Source organism: Lissotriton vulgaris, chromosome 10 (genome assembly GCF_964263255.1).
Source record: "Lissotriton vulgaris chromosome 10, aLisVul1.2, whole genome shotgun sequence".
Lineage (NCBI taxonomy): Eukaryota > Metazoa > Chordata > Amphibia > Caudata > Salamandridae > Lissotriton > Lissotriton vulgaris.
The window spans coordinates 1,142,739,243-1,142,763,749 of record NC_141698.1 but is presented as its reverse complement, the minus strand read 5'-3'; the positions used below and the strand labels follow the sequence as shown (position 1 = coordinate 1,142,763,749).

Below are 24,507 nucleotides of genomic sequence, written 5' to 3'. Positions count from 1 at the left end.
AAGCACACTTAATTTGGACTCCTTGTTCAAGCATTTCTCTGACCTCTATGACCATCTGTTGGAACCTGAGGAGCTGCCGGACCCAATGGGATCCCAGTCATGTTTTCCTTTGACTACATTAGGAGAATATCTGATGCAATATTGGAAGGTGTTGGAATTCCTTATAGTTAAAAAACATCAGAAATTGTCCCTGTTCACAAGAAGGGCTCTAGGGACTCCCCACTTAATTATAGGCCAATAAACATTATTGATGTGGCCCAAAAGGTCTTGTGCAGGTGGATCTTAGAAATAATTGACCTTTCGATTGACAAACGCAATGCCCTGTCTAACTTTCAAGCCTTTATTAGAAGAGATGTGACTTCTATTAACAAGGTAATATACTGCAGAAGCCACATCTTTATTTAGTATTTGAGAACTTGAAGTCTGCATTAAACTTGGTCCTGCGTCAAAAACTATGGGAGACACTGAAGATGAAAAAGGTCCCTCCTGATCTTCTGAGTATCCTTGTGTGTTTGTACCAGGATACCTATGCCCAGGTTCGCTGGGGGAACAAGGGGAAGTTCATGGATGTACTGGAGTCTACAAAGGTGTTTTGCAGTGATGTGTATTGTTAGACGGACCGGGAGGGTCGGCCGAGGATAAGAGGAGAGGTCTCCGGGGAGAGCCGTCCCCCAGCGATCGTACAGACAAATAACTTCCCCCCCACAGATGTACGCCACACCAAGACAAGGTTTAACGTTCTTTATAAGCAATTCTTTAAGTACGGTGAAATGGTACAAGGAGGTCTGGACTCAGGGGTCCCCTCGGTTCTAGTCTCTTGATTGGGAAAAGGGTAGCGGGACAGTCTTGTTACAGCCATTCACGTGGCCTGTCCAACATGTATTGTCCCTACCTTGTCCTATTTATACCTTAACGATGTGATAGCTTATCTGGATGTGAACACACCAAGGGTTGCAGGTATAAAAGACCCTCTGCTTTTATTTGGAGAAGATACTCTACTGATCTTTAAAATGCCAGCTGGCTTGCAGATGCTGGTTAATTGGTTTGCTGCTTTTTGTTATGACCATAGGTTGATGGTTAATAATACAAAAAAAAAACTAAATTTATATTTAATAATCCCCACAGGTTGCTCAGGGTTTCAATCCCCCTTGATGGAAATAGTCTTGACAGGGTTTCCTCCTTTGACTAGATTGAAGTAACTCTAACCCATTCCATGCAATGAGTCCTCCAAGTTAGGAAAAGGAGTTTAAACATATGCCACCATACGTCTGGCATCTTGAGGATATATTATGCCTTAAAGATTAGACCTATTTCACCAGCTTTAAAGGTTTACATTGCCAAGGTGGAAGGTAGTGCCCCAAATCGGGCTGAGTTATGGTGTATATCTGGTGGCTAGGCACAGCAGAGAATAACTTCTTAAGATCCCCGTTGTTCTTCCCAAAAAGCACAACCCTACTTCCCTTACTATGGGAAAAGGGTATCCACTTCATTTCTTCTAGGCAACAGCTACTTCATCTTTCATTTTGGCGTAGGCTCAAGTACATCCCATCTCTCAGTACATACCTTGATGCATTTAGGAATATAGCTGAAGTAGATATAGGCATAGAAAAATGTGGTTGTGCTATGTTAAGGGCATGTTGACTAGGCCTGGGAAAACACTAAGCTACGCTTGCGTAGTTTACGAAGTTTGCAAAATTTCGCACTGCGCGAACTGCACGTAGCATAGTATGAACACACGTAGCGTAGCGTAGCACAGCGGTCATTTTTTACTTGCTCGCGGTCCTCAACGTCAAGTTGGCGACTGTGAGCAAGCAAAAATGACATCCTAGCGAGACTTTTTCCTCGTTCACGATCAGCAACATCAAGTTGGCGAGAATAGAAAATAATACTCCTTGCAAGATTCTCAACGCGGGGAGGTCTGGTTTCTCAGTGACAGTGGTCGCATATGCTCGCGACCACTCACGATGAGAAACTACCAGTCGGCGTTGAGAAAGCTGCTGCTCGAGTAAAAATCTCCTTGAGCGGCAGAAAACTACAGCTCGCGCTGTGCAAGATGCCGTTTTCAATGATTGCACAGTGCCAGATGCTTGTCTGCACTGTGCAATCATTGAAAACGGCATCTTGCACAGTGCAAACATGCTACTACGCAGTTCGCATAGTGCTACGCGTAGCTCACGTAGTGCGAAGTGCACTTCGCATAGCTTCGTGAAGCGCTACTTCGCAAACTACGCCCTGCCCTAATGTTGACCCAATTGGGATTACCAGCATATTGGTGTGATTGTGAGGGCTGCACGCCTCTTTTTATTAGAGGCCCACCTATTGGGCTCATATGTGAGATCTGGAATTCAGAAATAGGACTCGTGGGTCACTAACTACTGCGTTTTTAAATTTCAAACCACATTGTGAGTTGGAATGCTTCATAGATTTTTTCCCACTTTATGCTGCTTGACTCATTTGCATTATGTAATGGCACTTTACCGCTCTAAACGTTTTTCTCAAGATGGAAATCAAAAATTGCAGAAAGCACTATCAGCCCAGTGTGCTGTGATGCAGAGGAGACTCTATCCCACTTATTTTTCTTCTGCCCCAGGTATGCTAGACCGAGAAAATGTCTGACCGCTTCTGATATGCAGATTACTGAGGGTTAGGCAGTGCTCAACTGCACTTAGGGTGCTGTGCATTGACACCAAAGAATCTTTTGTGTGTGTTGTCGACACATACCTGCACTGGAGCTGGAGTCAGAGTCAGAGCACTGGGTTAGTAGTATCTTTATGATCATTCAAGGATTGTACATTAATGTTTATAAGGTCTTTGTAAACACTGTATATAACGGTGACTCCTTCCCGACAGCCCCTTGAACTTCCTTATTATTTCTAAAATTATTTTAATGTTTAGTCTATTCTTTCTAATGTATTGCAGATGTTGCACATCAGAATTGTATGGACTGGATCTTTTAGATTCATTTTTAACTTTTAAACTGTTCTTAGGATCATACTTTTATGGTTTACTCAACCACATAAAGTATATTGATGATGATGATGATGAATGATAGTCAGCATGTGGGCATCTCTGCTGTCTGAAAACGTCACAGGTAGTAGCTTTACACTGCCTAAACACTGCACTGTCCCCTTTAAAGTTTTGTTTTACATAGAGGTTCTTTAGGCTAACCTCTACAGTGAAAGCAGATTGTGACACATGCAACTCTGAACAATTTTTGGAGGAATTGCACACCAGTGTAGAAGTTATCCACCTACAAAGGATTTTCATTGCCAAGCATCCACACAATTTTCTACCTCAAAAAGTGGGGGGACAACTAGGGGCTCAATGGAAGAATCCCTACCAGTGTACAACCTGAAATTATAGACATATCCAGTCCTACTCTCAGAGAACATATAGAGCTTAATTCCATAACGTGCCCTCTTGCTAGGAATCTACTTCCTAAAAACTAAACAGCCTTTGAACAGGACCAAAGAATCATCCACAGCTATTTCTTGCCACGGAAAATGTTCTACAAAGTGATCAAGGACAGGCAGCATTCTGAAGGGCTGCTCACAATCAGGGTGATCCTGTGGCAATGCTGAACCATTATCAACAAAATGCAGCATCCAATGCTGAAGCAAATACCTAGCACGTTTCTTGGGCGCAGGAAGTGTACAGTTGCCATCAAAGGAATAGAAGACTAATATGAAGACAGCTTACTTGTGAATCTCATAAAAAAAACTTCTTCAACTGATTCATATTTGTGGAAGGCCACTGGTTAGCTCTAGAGTGGGACTTAATTCTGGCGCTGTTGTCCCTCAAACACTGTTCAGCATTCAAATTAGTCTGGTCAGCAGTGTCATCCAAAAATACAACATCCATAAACAAAGACATTTATAGACAAATAGGTTTCAGTATTGACTCTTCCCCGTGTGACACCACTAAACATAGGCAACACCTGCTGCATGATGTATGAGGCAACCCAGAGTTCAGCACTTCCAATGGGAAACCTTTCAGCCCCAGGCCGCAACCCAGATTCATGCTGCTGCACTAGTGGCATATTGGTGTTCTCCTCTAAATGCAGCACTTCCTTCACAATGATAGGGACGTCATTTTCAGATGATTCCTCTCGCACAAAAAACTCACTGCCAGAAATGTGGACTTCTTCTCTGCCTCAGATGCAGAGCAAGTCTCAGAACCATAGTCAAAGGAAGATTAAAAAAGCAAACCAGCAACCTGCGGAGCGGTCAAACTCTGGTTAGCCATTAACCTTACTATTAAAAGAAACACAAACAAATAAGTCAACAATAAACAACACTGTGTAAAATAAGAAATAGACAAAGTGTGACTTCATCAAACAGAATGTAAAACTACTGCCATATAGTATTCTGGAAGGGAAAGTCAATCAGTTGAAAGCACGCAAAGACCTGTGTTCTCAAAAAATATGCCACTCACTTGCCAGAGACCCAAGCCTGAGGATTAACTGCACCTACTCCAGACACAGCAAGCACCAAAGGAGTCCCAATGACTGAATGATGATCTTAGGTTTAAAATATTTTGAATTATGAGAAAATAAGATGATTTTTTATTGATGGTGTTTTAACATTTAATAGAATGAACTTTAAAGCTGTAATATAAAGTATTATGTAAGAAAGAAAAACCTTTTTAATGAGTGATTTTGATTCTATGAACTTTGATGGATTGATTAAAAAGATTTGAATAAAGATATTTTTTATTTGATTTGAACTCCCAATGGAAAGGAAAAAACTAACAAAACACATTACACATATCACAAGATAGAACATGCACAAATCAATGCAGTTTTGAAAGAGAATCATATAAAAAGCAAAAGATTCAAACATTAGTACAGCAGTAAAACAAATTATACAAACAGGCCAAGGGGACATATTAGATGGAAAGATTACAAAATGTGTCACTTACCAACCACAACTCCACAAACTACAGATCTGCCAAAGCTGCAGAAACACACAGATTTCACCACCAAGACAAAGGAAACGATTGGCTCTGCAATAAAAAAAAATAAAAGTAAACACAAAACAGTTATAAACTATCAATCAAAGGTGCTGGTATTTTCTTGAAAGGACACAAGACAAAGGCAAAAAAATACACCAATAGATAAAAGCAAAATTTACCCCAGAAGACAATCACCCATCACATACATAACGTTTTTCCAAGTTGACTCAAGTATTACTTCCCACCCTGAGGCCCAATCCACTAAAAAAGACCAAAACCAAAAGAAATATGCCCTCAAAGGGAACAGCACAATCCAAACATAAGAGGACATTACAATACAAAATCCCTGGTATATAATGGGCTTCCATCACCCCAGAGGACAGATCATCCTAAAAAGGCCTAATCTGCCAGGGGAGAGGGAAGGGACAGTGAGAAAAATATGGTTCCCAAGGGTTACTCCCATTAAAACAACATCCTTTTTTCTAATATGATTCTGTACCCTCACAAAGGACATATAGGCCAGAAATGACTTATACACCCCAGGGGGGCAGAATATGAAAAGAAACAAAGGCCCCCAAGAGGGGTGACCCTTCTACACACTATCCCTAGTGGGCTTCTAACCAAAAGGGTTGATCACATTTTAAACAAAATTCTATGATGTATGCTGGGCTTCCGCCAACCGTGATTGAAGAACGGCCTAAAAATGATTGATTTGCCCTTACTGGGGGGAGGGACGGAATACAAACAAAGAGCCCCAAAGGGAAGCGACCCCATGGACAATTATTGCAAACATTACATCCCTGGTGTCAAGTCGGTTTTGATTCCCCTGGGGGGGGGGAATTAGCCAAAAAAGAAAGGCCTAACTAGCCTGTGGGGGAGCTGAAACATAGTCATATCATTAGACCATAAGGAGAGTGGCTCTTGCCCAAGGGACCACTACCACAACAAAAAATAAACCCTCATGGTCTGTTAGATTCAATTTCTTGCTCCACAATCGCAGCCCCACCCGCAACCATAGAGCTGAAATCCTCTACAGACAGACATGGCAGGAAAGGAAAAACTCTCTCCTTTCCCCCTATGTAGGGCTGCCTAGTAAACTCCTCTCTCACGAGAAGGACTTACCTAAACGGAGACCTCTCTCTAAAATGCACTGAAAGAAAATCACTTCCAGCATGTCCCAGACACCATCTGATGATGTTGGTGCTCCATGCACGCACTGACATCATCAGAATGCTGCAGGGGGATTTGAGTACCGCTGACACCCCCATTGGAGGCATGTCATGGGGTAGCGTGGGGGAACCCCCAGTGTTCTCCATATGGGTGGGTGCCAGGACAGCCTGGATTTCTCCTCAGCACACAAGCACTGTGGCTGAGGATGGCTCCAGACCTTTGGGAGATCCCCTTCATCTCTTCCTCATCCAAGGACTTATTAGGTGGATGTTACCAATTAAATTGTAAAACTACTTCTACAGGTTCCTCCAACTTTTGATTAAGATTTTAATTATTTTTGGAATTCAAAAATACGTTCACAGTAATCCAGAAAGTGATTGTCGCACTATTGCTAATATCAATGTAGAAATCCCATCTTTGAATGAGAAATTGTGCACATACATTCATCAGAAAAATCCAGAGGAAGTGGGAGTGTACTTGCTCATTTTTTCATTTACTCTATGCAAAAATATTTTTCCCATTGCAAAAACAATTTCTTTGCATTTTCGCCAATGTTGGGGTTGTTTCCTGCACTTCACACTTTACAAATGGATTTCCACCTGCCCTTGACAGATGTGTATCTCCACCATTTACCAGGTGGTTATGGATCAGAAAAATCTTGTCAACCCCTTCAAGCAAGAATGTTCACTCTTAAGAAACTCTAATTTCCAAAGTATTTTTACACTTCATAAGGGTCTGTATATGTAAACTACACCTACACATTCAAAAAGGTCTGTATATTGACATCCCCGTTCCTCCTCCTTCGGATGCTAGGTATCTTAGTATTGTCTTTTAACCTGTTGTCCTCAGACCTCCTGGCTCTGTAATAATATAGCATGTACTCTGTGTTTGTTCCCCATGAAGACCCTGACTCTGTTATATCAAGTGCCCTTAACTATGTCCTCTCTGTTTCACTGTTGTTATCTCATCTGCCCCACACCTCTTCCTTTCTGGATCTCTCACACTAACATTATCACACCTCCCCTGGCTTTCTGGCCATTGGATACCTCACACTGAGTTATCACATCTTCCTCACATCTCTTTTTCTCTGGACACTCACACTGGTAGTATCACATCTGCCCTGCATCCCTTCCTCCCGTAAACCCTTGCACTGATACCACCACAGATGCCATGCATCTCGTCTTCTCTGGAATCCACTCACTTAAATTATCACATCTGCCCTGCATCTTCTCCTCCCTGGATCTGTCACACTGATGCAACCACATGTGCCCCACATCTCTACCTCACTGGTTCCCTCACACTGATGTTATCACATGTGCCCTACATCTCTCACTCCCTGGATCCCTCACACTGATATTATCACATGTGCCCTACATCTCTCACTCCCTAGATCCCTCACACTGATGCAAGTACATACTCCCACCTCTTTCACTCCCTCAATCGCTCCCACTGAACCCACTGAACCTATGACATCAGCCCCTTATTTCTTTCTACTCTGATCTCTCACATGACAAACTATACAAATTCTTTAGCAGTCTGCAGGATGTGTGATAATATTGCATGTCCCCTTTGCTTCTTTCCCTGTTGATGTCTCACACATCTCCATCTCTTCCTCTCCAGATCCCAACCTCTGTGTGCAGTGAGAGTTGTCCTCCTGGATACAGGAAGGTCCCTATAAAGGAGAAACCTGTCTGTTGCTATGACTGCGCCCTCTGCCCAGAAGGAGAGATTACCAACAAGAGCGGTAAGTGGTAAAGCGCTGCTTGACAACCAATGATTCTTTTCAAAGGCCCAAATGAGAAAGATGTTCAATTTGCTCATGAGTGTGAGTTACCTTGGAAAATAACCCTCTTCATTTGAAATATTTACTTTACATATATTCACCATGTCAGTCACATGGGAATAAAGTTATTTGGACAGAATGATCATATAATTTAAGGATCTGTCAAAGCTAGAATTAGTCCATGGTCATCAATTAAACCACACCTTTATTTTTTTATTCTCTCTCCCTCTCCATTCTCCCAACCTAATGATGGCTTTGAGGTGCGGCCTCTGGTACAGTGGCACTAGGTGCCAATGTCAAGGACGTGCCCTTTGCATGGCAGACTGAACTGAGATAAGAGGATTCCGCAGAGATATTTGTGTGGGCAGCATTTTCAGGGGTTATTACAAATAGAATGACAACTGTGGTGGTAAATGCAATTGAGGGAGGATCTTAGATTTGTCTATCACAGTTTTGACTCATGATATAGTAGCATAGAGAGTTAATGTTTCTGCTGCAATGCACAAAATGTGACATGCAGATCACAGATTAGCATTATCTGTAGATAGCTTACTGGGTTATCGCTTTTATCACATAGATCCTTCTGTACTTGGAGTTCAAAAGTGACAATCCTTCAGATATAACCCATTGAGCTATGAACTGGCCTCAACCTCTTGCAATGAAATTGAAAGGCAGAGGTTTAGAACATTATTGTTTTTCTTCCCAATCTTTTGTTATTCCAACATTGCTAAAAAGGCATCCTTTGGGGTGCAATGCGATTTTATTAGTTTGAATCCTCGATCATGTGTCACATTTATGTGCAGATTTAGAAAGACTTTGTGCCTGGTTTGCTTCAGAAAAGTGATGCAAACCTGGTGCAAAGTATTGTTTTGGGGCTTACCATGGGTGGCAGATTGACCTTCCCCTGCACTCACCCATAGATTTTGGTTTCCATCTACTAACGTTGGTTTAAAGCGATTGACATAAACAAATTATGCATCCATGAAAAAGACATAAAGTTTAAAGAAGCATTTCTTTTCTCCAAACCTTTCAAACTTTACATACGTGCTGCACAGTACAACTCACATACAAAGTGGTAAAGGGTTGCACATACGTCAAATATATAATTTTGTGCTCGAAGGGCACCCTTCCAGGATAAAACCTAAGTTTGAAATCACCTGAACTCCCTTGCACCATGGTGCAAGTGTGTGTGCATTGGTGCAAGGTTGCCTAAAGTATGCAAACACTGGAGGAGAGAGCAACAGCATCATATCTTAGTGCCCCTTCGTTTCTCCATGGCAAGCACTGTAAAATGTAATGCCTACCCTTGAGAAAGTCATCCTTTTGACCCCGATCAGCCCCATTGTTTGATTGACACTGGTGGTAAGTCACTCTGATCATGCCCGGGGCCATGAGAGCCAAACCCAGGGCCAGTAGTCTGTGTCACCCCTAGGTGCCCCAGGGATAGGGTGTCTTGCAAATATAAACAGGAACATTATATAAGAGATGTTTTCTATGCCCAGGTGTAAGAGTAACTGCATAGTTTCCCATTGTAGCACATGGGCTCCAAAGGCTAACATAGGAATACTTTAATAATTGATAACTATTGATAGAAGCCAGCTAATAATGTACTTCAAATATTAAAATGATCATTAGAATAAATCCAATAACTTGCCATGGTTAGATTTATTATAACTATCACAGAACATTAAGTTATAGAACTATGTGTTATGATGTACTAACAAGCCAGCCTTCCAGCAGTCTCTCATGATTGGCCAGCCTTCCAGCAGTCTCTCCTGATTCGCCATCCTTCCAGCAGTCTCTCCTGATTGGCCAGCCTTTGACAGGCTGGTCCATATTGCTCTGATGAGGTGTGAAGTGGCCTGAGCTGGGACAAAGGGCATCGGGTCGTCGGAGATCTGCAAGCTGCCGAGCAAAAGGCAGGGTGGGCGTGGAGTAGCTAAATTGGTCTTTAAAGAGTGAATGACAGTTACGACAGGGCACAAGCTCACCCTCACTTTCTGCACCCCAAGCCAGACAGGAGCCCCAGTAATTGAATTAGCAGAGGGGCTTGAATGGAAGTGTTAAGGAACATAGCCGTATCAGTGGTTTGACTTAGTCTGATATTAACCTCCAGAGATACTTCTCCATTTTGGATTTTTATGAAATAGTGTTTCTGGATTAAGAATAACTCTCACATTGGAGGAAGTGATCATACCTGAGGGTGGCACCCTGCAGGGGTGCCCTGATGCTTATCACCCATGGACACTGGATACATATGGGAGAGCTGCCCAACAACTTAGATCCCTGCTTAAAACTACAAGAAGAAGGACTGACCCGCTGGAAGTCTGGGCGTCATTTATGAGGCTGTGCATCACTTTTACACCGCTGGTGCGTCACTTTTTGTGAGCACTAGTGGCATAAAAAATGCACCTTGTTGCCCCATATTTACAATGTGACGCATCTAATTAGATGCATCACTTTGTAAACCCCTTCGCCACATTATACCTGCACCAGGTAAAATGTATGCAAGGGGGGCGTATTGATGCAAGAAAGGGTCATAGAAGTGACGCAGTGAAATCTATGAGATTTCACTGCGTCACTTCTAGGACGCCATTGCGTCAAAATCTTGCGCCTGCCTCACAGCAGGTGTAAGACTGATGCAGGCCCTTTCACATGGGGTTTGCACCATGTGAAAGGACGCATTGCTGGAGTTGCCTCGCTTTTGTGACACACTCCAGCAATGCGTCACTTTTGCGCTTACAGATACGTCAGAAATACTGACGTATCTGTAACTCCTTGCTACATGATGCGTCATACTGTAAATATGACGCATCATTAGTGTCGCAAGGAGGGCGCAATGAAAAGTGACGCATCGCTGTTTTCACGCAGCGATGCGTCACTTTTCATAAAAGAGGACCCTGGTCTGCACCAAGAGGACTGCACTCTGAATGACTGCACCTGCTGCACACTTTTGGAACTATAGATTTAAGGTCTTTGCCTTGCCTTAAAAAGAGAAGGAGTGGATTCCCTGAAAGCAACATGTTAAAAGAGCTCCACGTGCATCATCTCGAGCAAGAAGAAACCAGCTGACAACCTTCAGCTGGACTTTAGAGGATTTGTCCAGGTTCATTGTGGGACACATAGTAACAACATCCCATGGAGCAACTCAGAGCTTCTGGAACCTTGGATTGGTGTTTCTACACTTCAGTAACCCAAAAGCTAATTCTGGAAAAATGTCCAGAAGTTTGGAGAAGGTTAGAGAATTTTTGGTAAAAATAACCATGATGGTGACCCACCCATCGACGGGAGTTAAGCCAGAGACGTTGAATTACAATCCCCCCTGATATTCACAACTGTCCTGCTGAATCTCTGGAGCTTTTTGTTGCTGACAAGACTTCCAGGAGATGACTTAGGCATCGCAGTGAGCCAAACTTCTGTCATTAACTCAAAACCCGGCCTGACAAGGTTCCTTGCTTGACCTCATGCGAGAAAGCTCAAAAAAAGTGGCGTAGTCAGAAGGTAAAAACTTGACAGGGTCCTACTGCTAAGTGTCAGTCCAGAAACTTTGACTTTGCACTGGTTAATCACAACCAGAAGTCCCAAAGTGGTGCTTTTAGCTTTTAGGCATTAGAAATAGCTTATTCTTTAAAAATCAATGTCTCTGGTTCCCCACATTGGGTTTTTGTTGTCTTGGTGTCATTTTAATCATAACATAATTTCCCTATTTTTATAAATTGGTGTGGGTTTTTCTTGTGTGTTGTCTCTTACTTATTTAACATATTGGTGTTTTTAAATGCTTTACAAACCTATCGCCAACGTAGGGCCTGCATGCTCATAACCAGCTTATGTAAATGTAAATGTAAATGTATGTAAATGTACATGTATCTATATAGCGCAAATCACCAACCGAGGTCGGTATCTAAGCGCTTGCTTAGGGAACCCGTCCTGGTATTCCCCTGTGAGATTACCCCCGGCAGGGTATCCACAAGGTGAAAGCCAAGCATCCCGCCGCGAGGGGCCGTTGTGGAGATTAAGCAAGCTATTGCCCAGAGTCGCAGAGTGTGAACCCGTGAGTCGAGTAGGCACCAGAGCGAGAATTATCGAGTCCGTGGAATATTTTGAGCCCAAGAGCCGCCGAGGCGGGGAATTGAACCCTGGTCCAGGACCGATCTCAGCTTCCAGGTCTGCCGCCTCTAACCACTGAGCCACACTTCTTCTTATAAGGGTTGAGCAAGGGGATTATTTCTCCAGACCTTGATTGGACCTTATATTGTTATTGTGGACTTATTACTAGTGGTAGGTACCTACCTTCACCTACTAATGAACTACATTCCAACCCTACCATGGTGGATGACGCGTGACTCCTACATATTTTAGTCATTATCGTTTTAAGTGACATGTCCTATTCATTGCTTTACACACTTTTTTGTTCTCTGTATATGATGTGAAGCACTAGGACAGTCTACATTGGGATCATTAGAGCTATACAATAAATACATGCCAGGTAGTGGCTAAGGAGATGTGGGAGCACCATTGGCAGGTGGCAGAGCGGGAATATATGAAGAATAAGGTTATGGCGGGGTCAAACAAAGATTGTTTTATATTTTTTGCATAACAAATTATTTTTTTCTTCATTTTCTAGTGATCATTTTATCAAAGTTACAAAAGAGTGACATGGTAACATATGTATATATAATTAAAAAATGCATGGTTGGATCATGTCTAAACACAAACCCCTAAGCAATACATATAAAATAACTTTCAATCATACCTTCATTCATACAAATTCAAACTTTCATACCCATTATTCTAACATTACTGACAATAACACAAAACAGTGAAAAAAAGTGAACAACATGTATCGTGTCCTCCGATAGACTCCTCAGAATATGGCTAGACCCCGTTATCTTATTTCTTGCCGTACGCATCAGACACCCTCAGTTTAAATCAGAAATCAAAATCTGGAGAAGGAAAGGAAGTGCGCACTAAAAACTGCTGTCCCTCAAAACAAAAAGGAAGAAATAAGATAACGGGGTAAATCCATATTGCTTAGGGGTTTGTGTTTGGACATGATCCAACCATGCATTTTTTAATTATATATACATATGTTACCATGTCACTCTTTTGTAACTTTGATAAAATGATCACTAGAAAATGAAGAAAAAAATAATTTGTTATGCAAAAGATATAAAATAAATGAAAGAAATCAAATATGCATTCCATGTCTTAATGAATTATCTCTTGTTCTTATGCAGCATCGTAAGTGTAACCTTGTAGAGACTTTAATGCTCAGATGTAAAGAAATATAGGTCAGTATAGAGGTTCCCCTCATTGTTTGGTATAGACTGTCACTCCCTCCTCTAGACCTTAAAGTATCACAGGGAGTCCCCATTCACCTATGTCAAACAAAGATTGTTGCACTAGGCAACACTAATGATGATGCCGGCCCTATTTCAACCCCTCACGGAAAGACCTTCACTCCCCTTCCTTCAGTTTTCAGGATAATGGATCTCTCACTAGACCCTCTTCTCCTGGCAGCACAGCGCACTGTCTTCCTTTCTGTTTTCTCTGTGCAGTGTGCTCTCTTTATTCGTTCTGTCCCCACCTTGCAACACATTTTTCTTCGATGTCTGTCTTTGTCAGTCTGTCGGTCTTTCTCTCTCTCTCTGTCTCTCTACTCCATCAAACTCTGTCCCTCCTACCCTCTTTCTCTTGTCCCCAGTTGTCTCTGTCTATATCCATCTTAACCATGTTTTCACTTTCCCTCTTTTTCATTCCTTGTACTCTCTCTCTTCCTACACTGCTTTGTCTCCATTTGGGTCTTATGTTTGCTCTATCCACTGTTGTCTTCCCTTTCTTCTGTCAATTCTCCTAGGTTCCCTTTCATTCTGCTACTCTATCTCTCTATTTTGTGCTCTCCTCCTCTTTCCATTGTCTGTCTTTCTCTTCATCTATGATTTATCTCTTCTGTCTCTCATCTGAAGCTGCCTATGCCACAAAACTCCCCATTAGACTATCTATACACATGAGCAGGAGACAGAGGTGAAGTGTAAAGTCACAGATGTTTGAATAAGAGGGGGAGAAGAAAACGCCTACGGTATCAAGCAAAGAGGAGAGATGAACTAAGAGAGACAGAAGGGCCAAGGAAAAGATCAAAGATCAGACAAAGATGTTGATACTCAGGTCAATTCAGGCCAATTCACAAGCTGCATGTTGTAGCACAAACAATAGTACTACTCACATAATACAAAATACTATTCACCACCCTACATACAGAGGCCTACGTCTCTGTCTCTCCTAATATTTAAATGCCGAGACCTCTCTCTCGTTGGAGGAGATCTCCATAAACATACATCTATGCTTTTGTTGTAAATGTGGATTAGGGGCAGGGAGCAATTACTAGAAAATGGGGAATACTTACTACAAAATGAGAGGGGACTAGAGAGGGTTAAGGGGGAGTTAAGGGAGGCTCAAGGATGGGTTTTGGGAGGGACAATCATTAACCCACAAAAGAGTAAGGCCATTGCTAATCCCAGATCTAGAGTAATCCCAGCACCACGCACAGCCAACCACTGGCACTGCAACACTCCTAGAGAAGTAATAGAGGCATTGCCTTATAATAACACTATACAGAAATGCTGTTAAAATAAATTAATGTACTTTTAATTTTATATATATATATAGATATATATATATATATGAACAGAGACTCCTGACCGCCAGAAGTAGCGGCTACAGCAGGCGTAGACCTCACTCCAAGAATAGGTGCTTGTAATTGATCTAGCAAACACCAAAAAGCCACATCACACACTTCTGTGCCAGCAATCCATTTAATTTCAGCAAAGTGAAAAGAGCTAGTGCCCTCCCTGACGCGTTTCGCTCCGCAGGCGGAGCTTGATCACGAATATATATATATATATATATATATATTCACTGAAAAAACCATAGGTTTGACACATGTTATAGTTAGCTGGACATTTCACTCATATAAAACCAATGAAATTCCCCGTTATAGTTACTTCAGCTAACTATAACTCGCGCGCCCGCAATGCACTGCTGATGATGTTACACATCACATCACTCATGACATCATCTATTAAATGAGTTTGTTTTAAAATTACATATATTTTATATATGTAGATCTGAAAGTTGGTTGAACAAAAATGTAGTATATAAGTGTATAAACGGTTAGTTTTTTGGTGAAAAATAGATTCTATAACTGAGTGATTAAATATATCTTAATGAGTACATGGGTTACTGAGTAATATTTAAATATATACATATCTGTGTCAGTCTATCAGTTTCTATTTTAGTGGCTGAATGTGTTGATGAGTAGCTATATCACTGATACATTACATCTATATAGGTTATTGTTTCTTTATTATTACCAAGAGTGTCTCAGTATCTAAGTGTTAATATGTTACATTAGGAGATTTTACATATTGCATACATGCAAGAATCAGTGACATACTATTCCTACATGTTGTAGGCAGCATATGTGAGATATTAGATGTTATCAGTGATGTCAAGAGTGATGTCACTAACCATGTGATGAGTGATGTAATATGTAACATCATCAGCAGTGCATTGCGGGCGCGCGAGTTATAGTTAGCTGAAGTAACTATAACGGGGAATTTCATTGGTTTTATATGAGTGAAATGTCCAGCTAACTATAACATGTGTCAAACCTATGGTTTTTTCAGTGAATTTCATAGGTTTTTTAAATGCTACTTCCTAACTATAACGTGTGTAAAACCTATGGTTTTTTTCAGTGAATTTCATAGGTTTTTTAAATGCTAATTCAGAACTATATCGTGAATGCAACCTATACTTTTGTCAATAAAGTTCTGGCAATATTTGTTTCGGAAACAAAACCGTTTTCTTGACTGTTCAGGTTCTATAGAGACTCCTTGTAAAGCGGTACTGAATTTGAAAGTCTCTACCTTGCCTTATTTTCAACGTATTGAAATGTGTCTGTAAATAGAAATAGCCTTTTTAACTTTTGTGCGCGACCCGGTGCGCGCACTCTCGGCACCAGTTGTGAACAAATGGACATCGCCTATAGGGCGCGGCCTACTGAAGAGAAAAGAAGGGGGGGGCGCAGCATTCAAAGCATATCAGTGCGCATAAACACGAAAAAGTTCTACTTACCACGTACCAGACTAGCTGCAGGGACGTATGACACGACAGATCTCGACTAACCCTTTCGCATCATTTTCTGTGTACCATATCCTCCCCCCTTCGTGTATTTGTTTCTCAGTTAGTCGTAAATTATTGGACAAAATACAATACCTTATATTCGGCAGATACCTTAAGCTACAGTCAACCATTTTCTAACACCTCTGGAAAAACACAGGCGTGACGGATACAAATTTCAATCAATCCAAAATTCAAGCAAAGGGTCTGCATTATCTGTCTTCTATTGTTTGGGAATAACAGCCATTATTCAAAACCTTACCAACCCAGACGATTGTTATGACGCTGATTCCATAATTCCTTCGAAAACCCTTTATTGTGAAAATGTCAGTATACAAATACGGGCCTACAACCGTATAGGCCGGCCACGGTGCAGACTGGAAGCGCACAAGGTAAGGAGAGATTACACTGTGGTATAAGAATATGATGCAATAGAGGCGTCGAGTATCATGAGCAACACTACTTTAACGCAACAATAAAAATGATCAATAATAAAAAGACCAGCATCAATAAGGTTGTTCGCATGCCCAGTCAGTACCCTCCCCTACCCCACCGCCCGCCATGTGCAATAAGACCGCATAGATCTCTCTTAACATCAGTGCCAAATAACCGGAACATCATAGGGAGTTGTGAGTCCCGCCTTCATCGGCGCCATTATGGGGCGAGGTTGGGCGGCTCCAGGGTATAGTCCGAATGTCTCCAATGACTAGCGGTCGGACCAGAACCCTTTTTGGCAGTTAAAAAATTTCATTAACGCCAACAGTAAGAACAGGCAGCATGAACCGTGATTCAAAGGTGGGGAAAGCAAAGTCTTCCCTACCGGGTCACGCTGAGGTTCCACCGGAACTGATTCGAGTTGGTAGTCTGCAGTGTCTCCTGGTAATTCAGACAGAAGCTGGCGTCAGCATGAGGGCACCACCACCTCGCAGCGATGCAGCGGTCCTTTTGGAGAGCGGGGCAGCAGGCGTGCTACTCTGCCGATGCTCTGAATCAGCCTCTCTCACGGCACCAAATGGGGGCAAGGCGGCTGCCGCCCGGGGAAAAGACAAGTCAATGTGCAATGATCGAGCAATAGTGGCGGTTGCCCCCACCGGAAGTCCGCGGGAGTCGAGGGCCAACGACTCCCGTAGAATCTGCAAAGCTGAGAGGACGTCTTCAAGGGTGGGGCCCATGCCCGAGAAGGCAAGCTTCCGAGTTCCAAGGTAGCCCAGAGCCATCTTAGTGGACCAGGCCCGAATCCGAAGAGCCGGCTGCCATTTTGAGAGTCCTGTAGCAGCAGCAGTTCTCCACCACAGCCACCGGAGTGGCTCCCCCGACCAACCAACTGCGGGGGCCCACTCGAGTGGGACGTAAACGGCAATCTTGGTGCAGCCGTCCGGCAGGTGAGACGCTAATGGTTGTCCTGCTACAGCTGGTCGGCGAGTGAAACGCTAAGGGTCGCCCCACTGCAGCTGGTCGGAGAGTGAAACGCTAAGGGGCGCCCCACTGCAGCTGGTCGGAGAGTGAAACGCTAAGGGTCGCCCCACTGCAGCTGGTCGGAGAGTGAAACGCTAAGGGGCGCCCTCTCAGCTGGTCGGCGAGTGAAACGATAAGGGGCGCCCTCTCAGCTGGCCGGCGAGTGAACCGCTAAGGGGTGCCCTACTGCAATTGAGGAGCCTCCACCTGGGGAAGCGGGGGAGGCCCGTTCGCGTCGCCTCCCCCCAGGGCACCCCACGCTGTCTTTTGGCGCAGCATTGTAGGATGGCCAGACCAGCGCAACAACTTGCTGGACACCACCTCGGTGCCGCCCGGATCTCGGCGCGTCGTGTTGCCTCCGGCCTATTCGCACAACGGTCCGCCACTGATTCTGCCTCACAGGCCGATGGATTTTGTAGGCTTTTTTATAGCCCAAAGCCGACTAAAAGACAGCCCAAAGCAGTCCAATGTTGCTACTCCGAGGAAGGAGGGACAGGGACAGTGTCAAGCGGACTGTGAATGCTTTGGGATGGATGTTGCAGCAGGCTGCCATGTAAATAGTTGTTTAAAAAGAGTGTTTTAACGTGTGTTTACTTTGTTGGAGTGTTGTGTATATCTATAAGTTATTAAAGCGTTTTAATCATACTACTTTGTTGGAGTGTTTTATATTTGTAATCTGGCAACGAGCCAACGGTGGGGCCGGGCGAGCTACCTCTAATAAATGGTCCGGGTAGAACCAATTACCAATCAGTGGGGAGAAGATAGGCATGACAGATTACAAAAAGGGGGACAAAGGTCCGCACTACTTATCTTTTCACTACTTGCAAAGACTAGACAGAATATCTCTATTCAATGGCACAGATATCCAGTCAATACAGACTCATATATGTCTCTTCAGCCAAACCTATTTCCTCCCGCAAAATTTTGTATTCAAATTTACATTTCAGTTGGTTCTCCTCACAATATTTTCAATGTCACATAAAAGTCACCCATCACCCACTGCCTTCTCTGGCTGTTTCCATGGTAACACCTCATTCTGCACCTGGCTGAAGGCACAGGTCAAAAGTTCATATCTCAATGTTCTACAGCAAACTAAGAACACTGTTTTCCCTCCAGAAACACCTTCCTATCCACAGCTCTGTTACATGTCATTTTTTTGACACCCAATAGTACTTTTAGTTTTACAAAACATTAACATGCAACGTAGTCTTCAATCTTCACGTATTAGAATCAACCAATCATTTTTAGTTTTTCAACCACACCAAGCCTCATCCATTTTTTTATCCTGACTTTCAGCTTCTAACTGCCATTCCACTTCCAGAACCCATCGGAGTACGAGTGCATCTGCCAACTGGAGTGGAAAATATGCAGCAAACAGACGAATTTCCAACCTTGATTTACCCAAGGTGCAGATAACGTGGATAGGCCAAAGAGGTTTGAGATGTCACCAATTAATACCATTGGTGAAAACATTTATGCATCTCCCAGAACCAGACCTTATACACTGTGGTGGGAACGATCTAGGCACATTGACTGGGGTAGGTCTGGAAATGCTTCTAAAAGACACCTTTCGACAATTGATGACACTTTTTCCTCGAACTGCCTTGGTATATTCCAATATATGCCAAAGACAGAAATGGAATTGGTCCAATCAACTTTGTGCACAAATTGAGAAAGCAAGGAGACATGTAAATAAATCTGTTTCTGCTTTCCTCAGAGATTATAAAATGGGTTCTATTTACCACAACAACTTGTGTTACCACATGCAAGACATCTATAGGAGAGATGGTGTTCATTTCACGGATGAGGGAAACAGAATCTTCCTCTGCAACATCAGGCTCTGCATCGGTACTTACTTATAAATGCAGAAAAAACTCAATTAACACAAGGGCTCTTATCAGAGCCACCTTATATCTAAGCACTTATCTCCATTTTCACACTCTTGTAAATAGGTGTGCTCGACCGGGTGCGCGCACCCCGCAACTTTTTTTTAAATAAAAAATATATATTTTCGCGTTTAAGGGCCTTACTGCACACCCTGATAAAACCTACGCGGCAAGACAATCTCTACCTTCTCCCCTTTCCATGTTCCAATGCTTTGAAATAAACAATATATTTACTCGCAGTGACAAAATGTCGGTCAACACTTCCTGATTGCCTTCGAATCGAACGTTAACATACGTCACGCAGCAAACAAAAATTCCGCTCACGCGCAGCCACTTGAGTGCGCTCACCCATGCGCGCATATAGATATATAATTGACTTTAACTTTAATTTTCTCAGCAACTACTGAACGGATTTACACCATTCCAAAAAAAGCGTAATCTGCGTGCCGGACTCTACCGTTTTGCCAAATTTCTTATAAATCCATTCACCCGTTCGAGCTGTAGCCGTGTCTAAACGTCCTATGGAAAATAACATGGAGAAAACACGTTTTGGGACCCCCCCTTTTATCTCAGCCCCCACTTGACGAATCCCCCCCAAACTTTCAGGGAAGGACCGCAGCGGACCGAGCCATCTTCTTTGAGAAATTCGCAAAGATTCATCCACCGGGGCCAAAGTTAATCCAAATAGAATGTTGAGGATTTCCTATGGAAACTAGGTCCTAACTATAACTACCTACTGGCGACCGCCAGTAGGTAATATATATATATATATATATATATAGATATATATATATATATATCTATATATATATATATATATATATATTACCTACTGGCTATCGCCAGTAGGTATATATAGTTAGGATTAATTCCCTATGGGATTTCTGAAAATTCTATGTCTAATAACTTTGGCGTTTGTGGACGGAATCGGCTGAAATTTTCAGGAAAATGGCACATTTTGTTTCTGAGCAGCCCCGGAAAATTTGGTGGGGTTTCGTCAAGGGGGGGCTGAGAAAAAAGGGGGGTCCCAAAACGCGTTTTTTGCATTGAGTTTTCCATAGGGCGGTTGGACTCACTTTTAGCTCGAACGGCTGAATGGATTTGCACGAAACTTGGCAAAATTGTAGGGACTGTTAGCCCGATGTGCCTTTGCTAGGTCTCAATATATGTGCTTCAGTGGATTTTGAGAAATTAACGTTTAAATCAAGATATATATCTGTAACAGCGCTCCGGGCAGCGATCCGGTCCGCTTACTTTTCGCGTTTCGGAACTTTGCGTGCAGAAAGCTGATTGGCTCTCCGGTGTCTGTCAACATTCTAAACAGTCCGGAGCGGCCGCCATCTTGTCTCTCGGTAGGATCGAGAGAGAAGAAGAGGTGAAAAACGAAAGGGGAATTTAATGAAAGGGGGCAAGGTATCCCCCTCTTGACCCCCTAGGAATGTTGTTGGGGTTATTAAAGGGTCCCGTGGGGAAAAGAAAAAAAAAATGATTTTTCACGGTAGAAGCGCTTCACGGGCCGCGAACTGGGCCGCAAACTGGTAGCGAAACGGGAATTCGCCAATTTGTGCTTCGTTTTAATTGTTTAGAGATAAAAATTATCGCCGCACATCGGCCACAATGCATGAGTATCGTTGAAAAGTCAGCGATATTCATGTATTATCCAGCAAATGCTCTTAGCCGTGTTATCCACCTTCCATTGGATAACATGGTTAAAAACTGCTCTGTGCGTGAGCTTTTTTTTTTTTTTTTTTTTTTTTGCTGCGTGACGTTTGTTAACGTTCGATTCGATGGAAATCAGGAAGTGTTGACCACCATTTTGTCACTGCGAGTAAATATTTTGTTATAAATGAATCCTTATTGAAAAACATTGTCTGCGCCATCTTGCCTTTTTGTCCAATGCCACAATTTTGTCGTGCACGGCAGCCATTTTAGATGCCTTGACCAGGCCCACTCTCTGCACGCCGCCGATCCTCAGCATGGCTTCCCACCCTCGCAAGCATCTCCCCCACGCACTGGTCATCCCCGCTCTGTCTCTCATGCATGGGCCATATACTTCCCCCCATCTGCGCTGCTCTTCTCTGAGAATCACACCCTGTGCCCTCCCGACACCTCTCTTTCACCCTATTCACTACCGCACCCTCTGACACTCCTCTTCCTCTGTGTCCGATTGTCCAGGCCGGACCTAGGCTATCACCTACCCCTGCGGATGTAGTTTATGGCCCCAGCTGTAGAGAATTCAGACATGCCAACCCTCCCGATTCAGGCGTGTGACTACTGATTTCAGTGCTAGTCTCCCGCCTCCCGATTTCTGCAAGCAAAAACTCGGGGGCATATTACCAACAACTAGCGATAATTTTTGTCTCTTATTTGTTTAGAGACAAAAATTATCGCCGCACATCGGCGATTTTTATCGCAGATAAACCTTGCTATTATCGCAGAAAAGTCAGCGATATTCATGTATTATCGAGCAAATGCTCTTAGCCATGTTATCCACCTCCCATTGGATAACATGGCTAAGAACTGCTCAGGGCAGGTGTTAGATTTTGGAGATATTCGCGCTTAGCGCGAATATCTCCAAAAGTTGGTAATAGGAGATAGCGATGTTAGGGACTGTTTCCAGTCGCTAACATCTTGGCACGCCCGCTTTGCATGTCATTAGTGATAAGTATCACTGACATGCAAAGCGGGGCCCAAGATGGTCGCTATCTCCTTTTAGCTGTCACTAACTGGTGTTAGCGACAGCTTGGTAATAGGGAGATATTTTTATCTCCGCTTTCTTGGCTTTTAAAGCCAAAAAAGCGGAGATAAACCCCCTTGATAATATGCCCCACGATTCCTTGGGGGTTTCAGCTGACAGGGCTTGGTATTGTGTTACATGGTAATTTTTCCAGGAAACGTCAGAGGGTCGATGCAGGGGTTCTAGAAGAGGTGATAAACCATTTAAGCCTCATGAACAAGCGCATGGTCTTTTAAAGATTTGTGAAGTACTCGGGGCGGCGGTGTGTGTGTGCCCTCTTTCAGGAGCGGGCGGGGGGGCACTGCCAGCAACTTGCCAGGTCAGGTAGTGTTCAACACGTGCATCACCCTTTCTTTGCCTGCTATTTCGCTCCATGCTTCGGAAAGGTAAGAAAAAGAACGTGCATTTGAGTTTGAAATGTCCGATCCTGCAGCAGCACACTTCCAAAGCCCACACATGACAATAACCCGATTCAAGGCCCCATTCACCCGTTTTAAAAAAAATAGATAACACTCCAACAAAGTAAGATTATAAAACTTTATTAACTATTAACTATAACGAACGGAACAAAAACTAAAAACATTTAAACATTTTTCAACACAAAAAGCAACAATGGTTAGAAGCTGTCTTTTGTGCGAATAGTCCCAAGGCAGCACAACGTGCAGAGTTCTGGACGTCACCCAGGTGATGTCGCCTGGGTGCCGCACTGGTTTTGGGATCCTACAATGCAGCACAGAAAAACAGCGTGGGGCGTCCCGGGTGGTGCGGGGGGAGGCCTCGTCAGTAGCGGTCTGTTGTGCGAATAGTCCCAAGGCAGCAGAACGCGTTGAGATGTTGATGGGACTGTGTCCAGTGTCACATGGCTGACACAACATGTACGACAGGCACCCAGGTGATGTCCAGTAAACTGCCGCACTGGTTTTGGTATCCTACAATGCTGCTCCGAAAATTGGCGTGCGGCGGCCCGGGGGTGGGGGAGGCGGCGTGAACGGGCCTCCCCAGGTGGCGGCCATCTAGCTGAGTTGCGCTCGCTTTTGCGGCTACAGCGTCTCGCTCACCATGTTGTTGAGTTGCTTCCACTCTTGCAGTGCAGCGATAGGCGGCTGCCACATGGCTCTTAAAATGGCGGACGGCTCCTCGGTTTTGGGCCTGGTCCACTGAAATGGCCCGGGACACCTTGGAACTCGGACGCTTGCCTGCTAGGGCTTGGGCTCCATTCTCGAAAAGCGTCCCCTCAGCCGTGAAGATTCTACAAAAGTTTTGGGGGCCCCCGACTCCCGCAGGCTTCCGGTGGGGAGCGGCTGCCATGATTGCTCGCGGAATGACCACGACGGAGCCACGAGATGGTGTGCTCTCATGCTGACGCCAGTTTCAGTCTGAATGATCCAGAAACAAGGTGGGGCTTTCATCGTTTGGGAAAAAAAAATGTTCTAAACCAATGAAAAGTGTTATTTTTAGGTCATATGACCAAGCCTTCCATCTTTAGGAAACCAAAAGTAAAATGAACCAATGAAAAGTTTTATAAACAAGTCACATGACCTGTTATGCGGCATAGGGCTACAAAAAGCGTAGAAAATCCGTTGGCACGTGAGGCGGCGTCAGTAGCGGACCGATGTGCGAATAGGCCGAAGGCAGCACAACGGGCCGAGATCCGGATGGCACCGAGGTGGTGTCCAGCAAATTGCCGCACTGGTGTGGCCATCCTACAATGCTGCGCCGAAAGACGGCGTGTCCAGCTGAGTTGCGGTCACTGTTGCGGTACAGTGACTCGAACGCGCCGAGATCCGGATGGCACCGAGGTGGTGTCCAGCAAATTGCCGCACTGGTGTGGCCATCCTACAATGCTGCGCCGAAAGACGGCGTGTCCAGCTGAATTGCGGTCACTGTTGCGGTACAGTGACTCGAACGCGCCGAGATCCGGATGGCACCGAGGTGGTGTCCAGCAAATTGCCGCACTGGTGTGGCCATCCTACAATGCTGCGCCGAAAGACGGCGTGTCCAGCTGAGTTGCGGTCACTGTTGCGGTACAGTGAGTCGAACGCGCCGAGATCTGGATGGCCCCGATGTTGTGTCCAGCAAGTTGCCGCACTGGTGTGGCCATCCTACAATGCTGCGCCGAAAGTCGGCGTGGGGTGCCCCGTTGGCTTATGAGGTGATGTCAGTAGTGGACCGATGTGTGAATAGGTCGGAACCAGCACAAGGCGCCAAGATCCGAACGGCAAGTCCTGGATGTTGAGTGCCTCAGTTGAGAGTTCTGAGCAGTGCTTGTAAGACTATCTGAAGTTTATTATAAGAATCAGAGTAAGTTGAAGACTGTCTGAAGCTTATTTGCACCTTTTGCAGCT

General features: G+C 43.9%; 1 protein-coding gene across 2 annotated transcripts in view; it reads left to right on the top strand.

Moving 5' to 3' along the window:
• The window catches only part of LOC147689483 (vomeronasal type-2 receptor 26-like), a 397,211-nt gene that overhangs the window by 301,111 nt on the left and 71,593 nt on the right, over positions 1–24,507 (top strand). For both annotated transcript variants that reach the window (XM_086940114.1, XM_086940115.1), the window contains exon 3: positions 7,744–7,867. In XM_086940114.1, the coding sequence (XP_086796240.1) occupies positions 7,744–7,867 (124 nt within the window). The remainder of the gene's footprint in view (positions 1–7,743; positions 7,868–24,507) is intronic.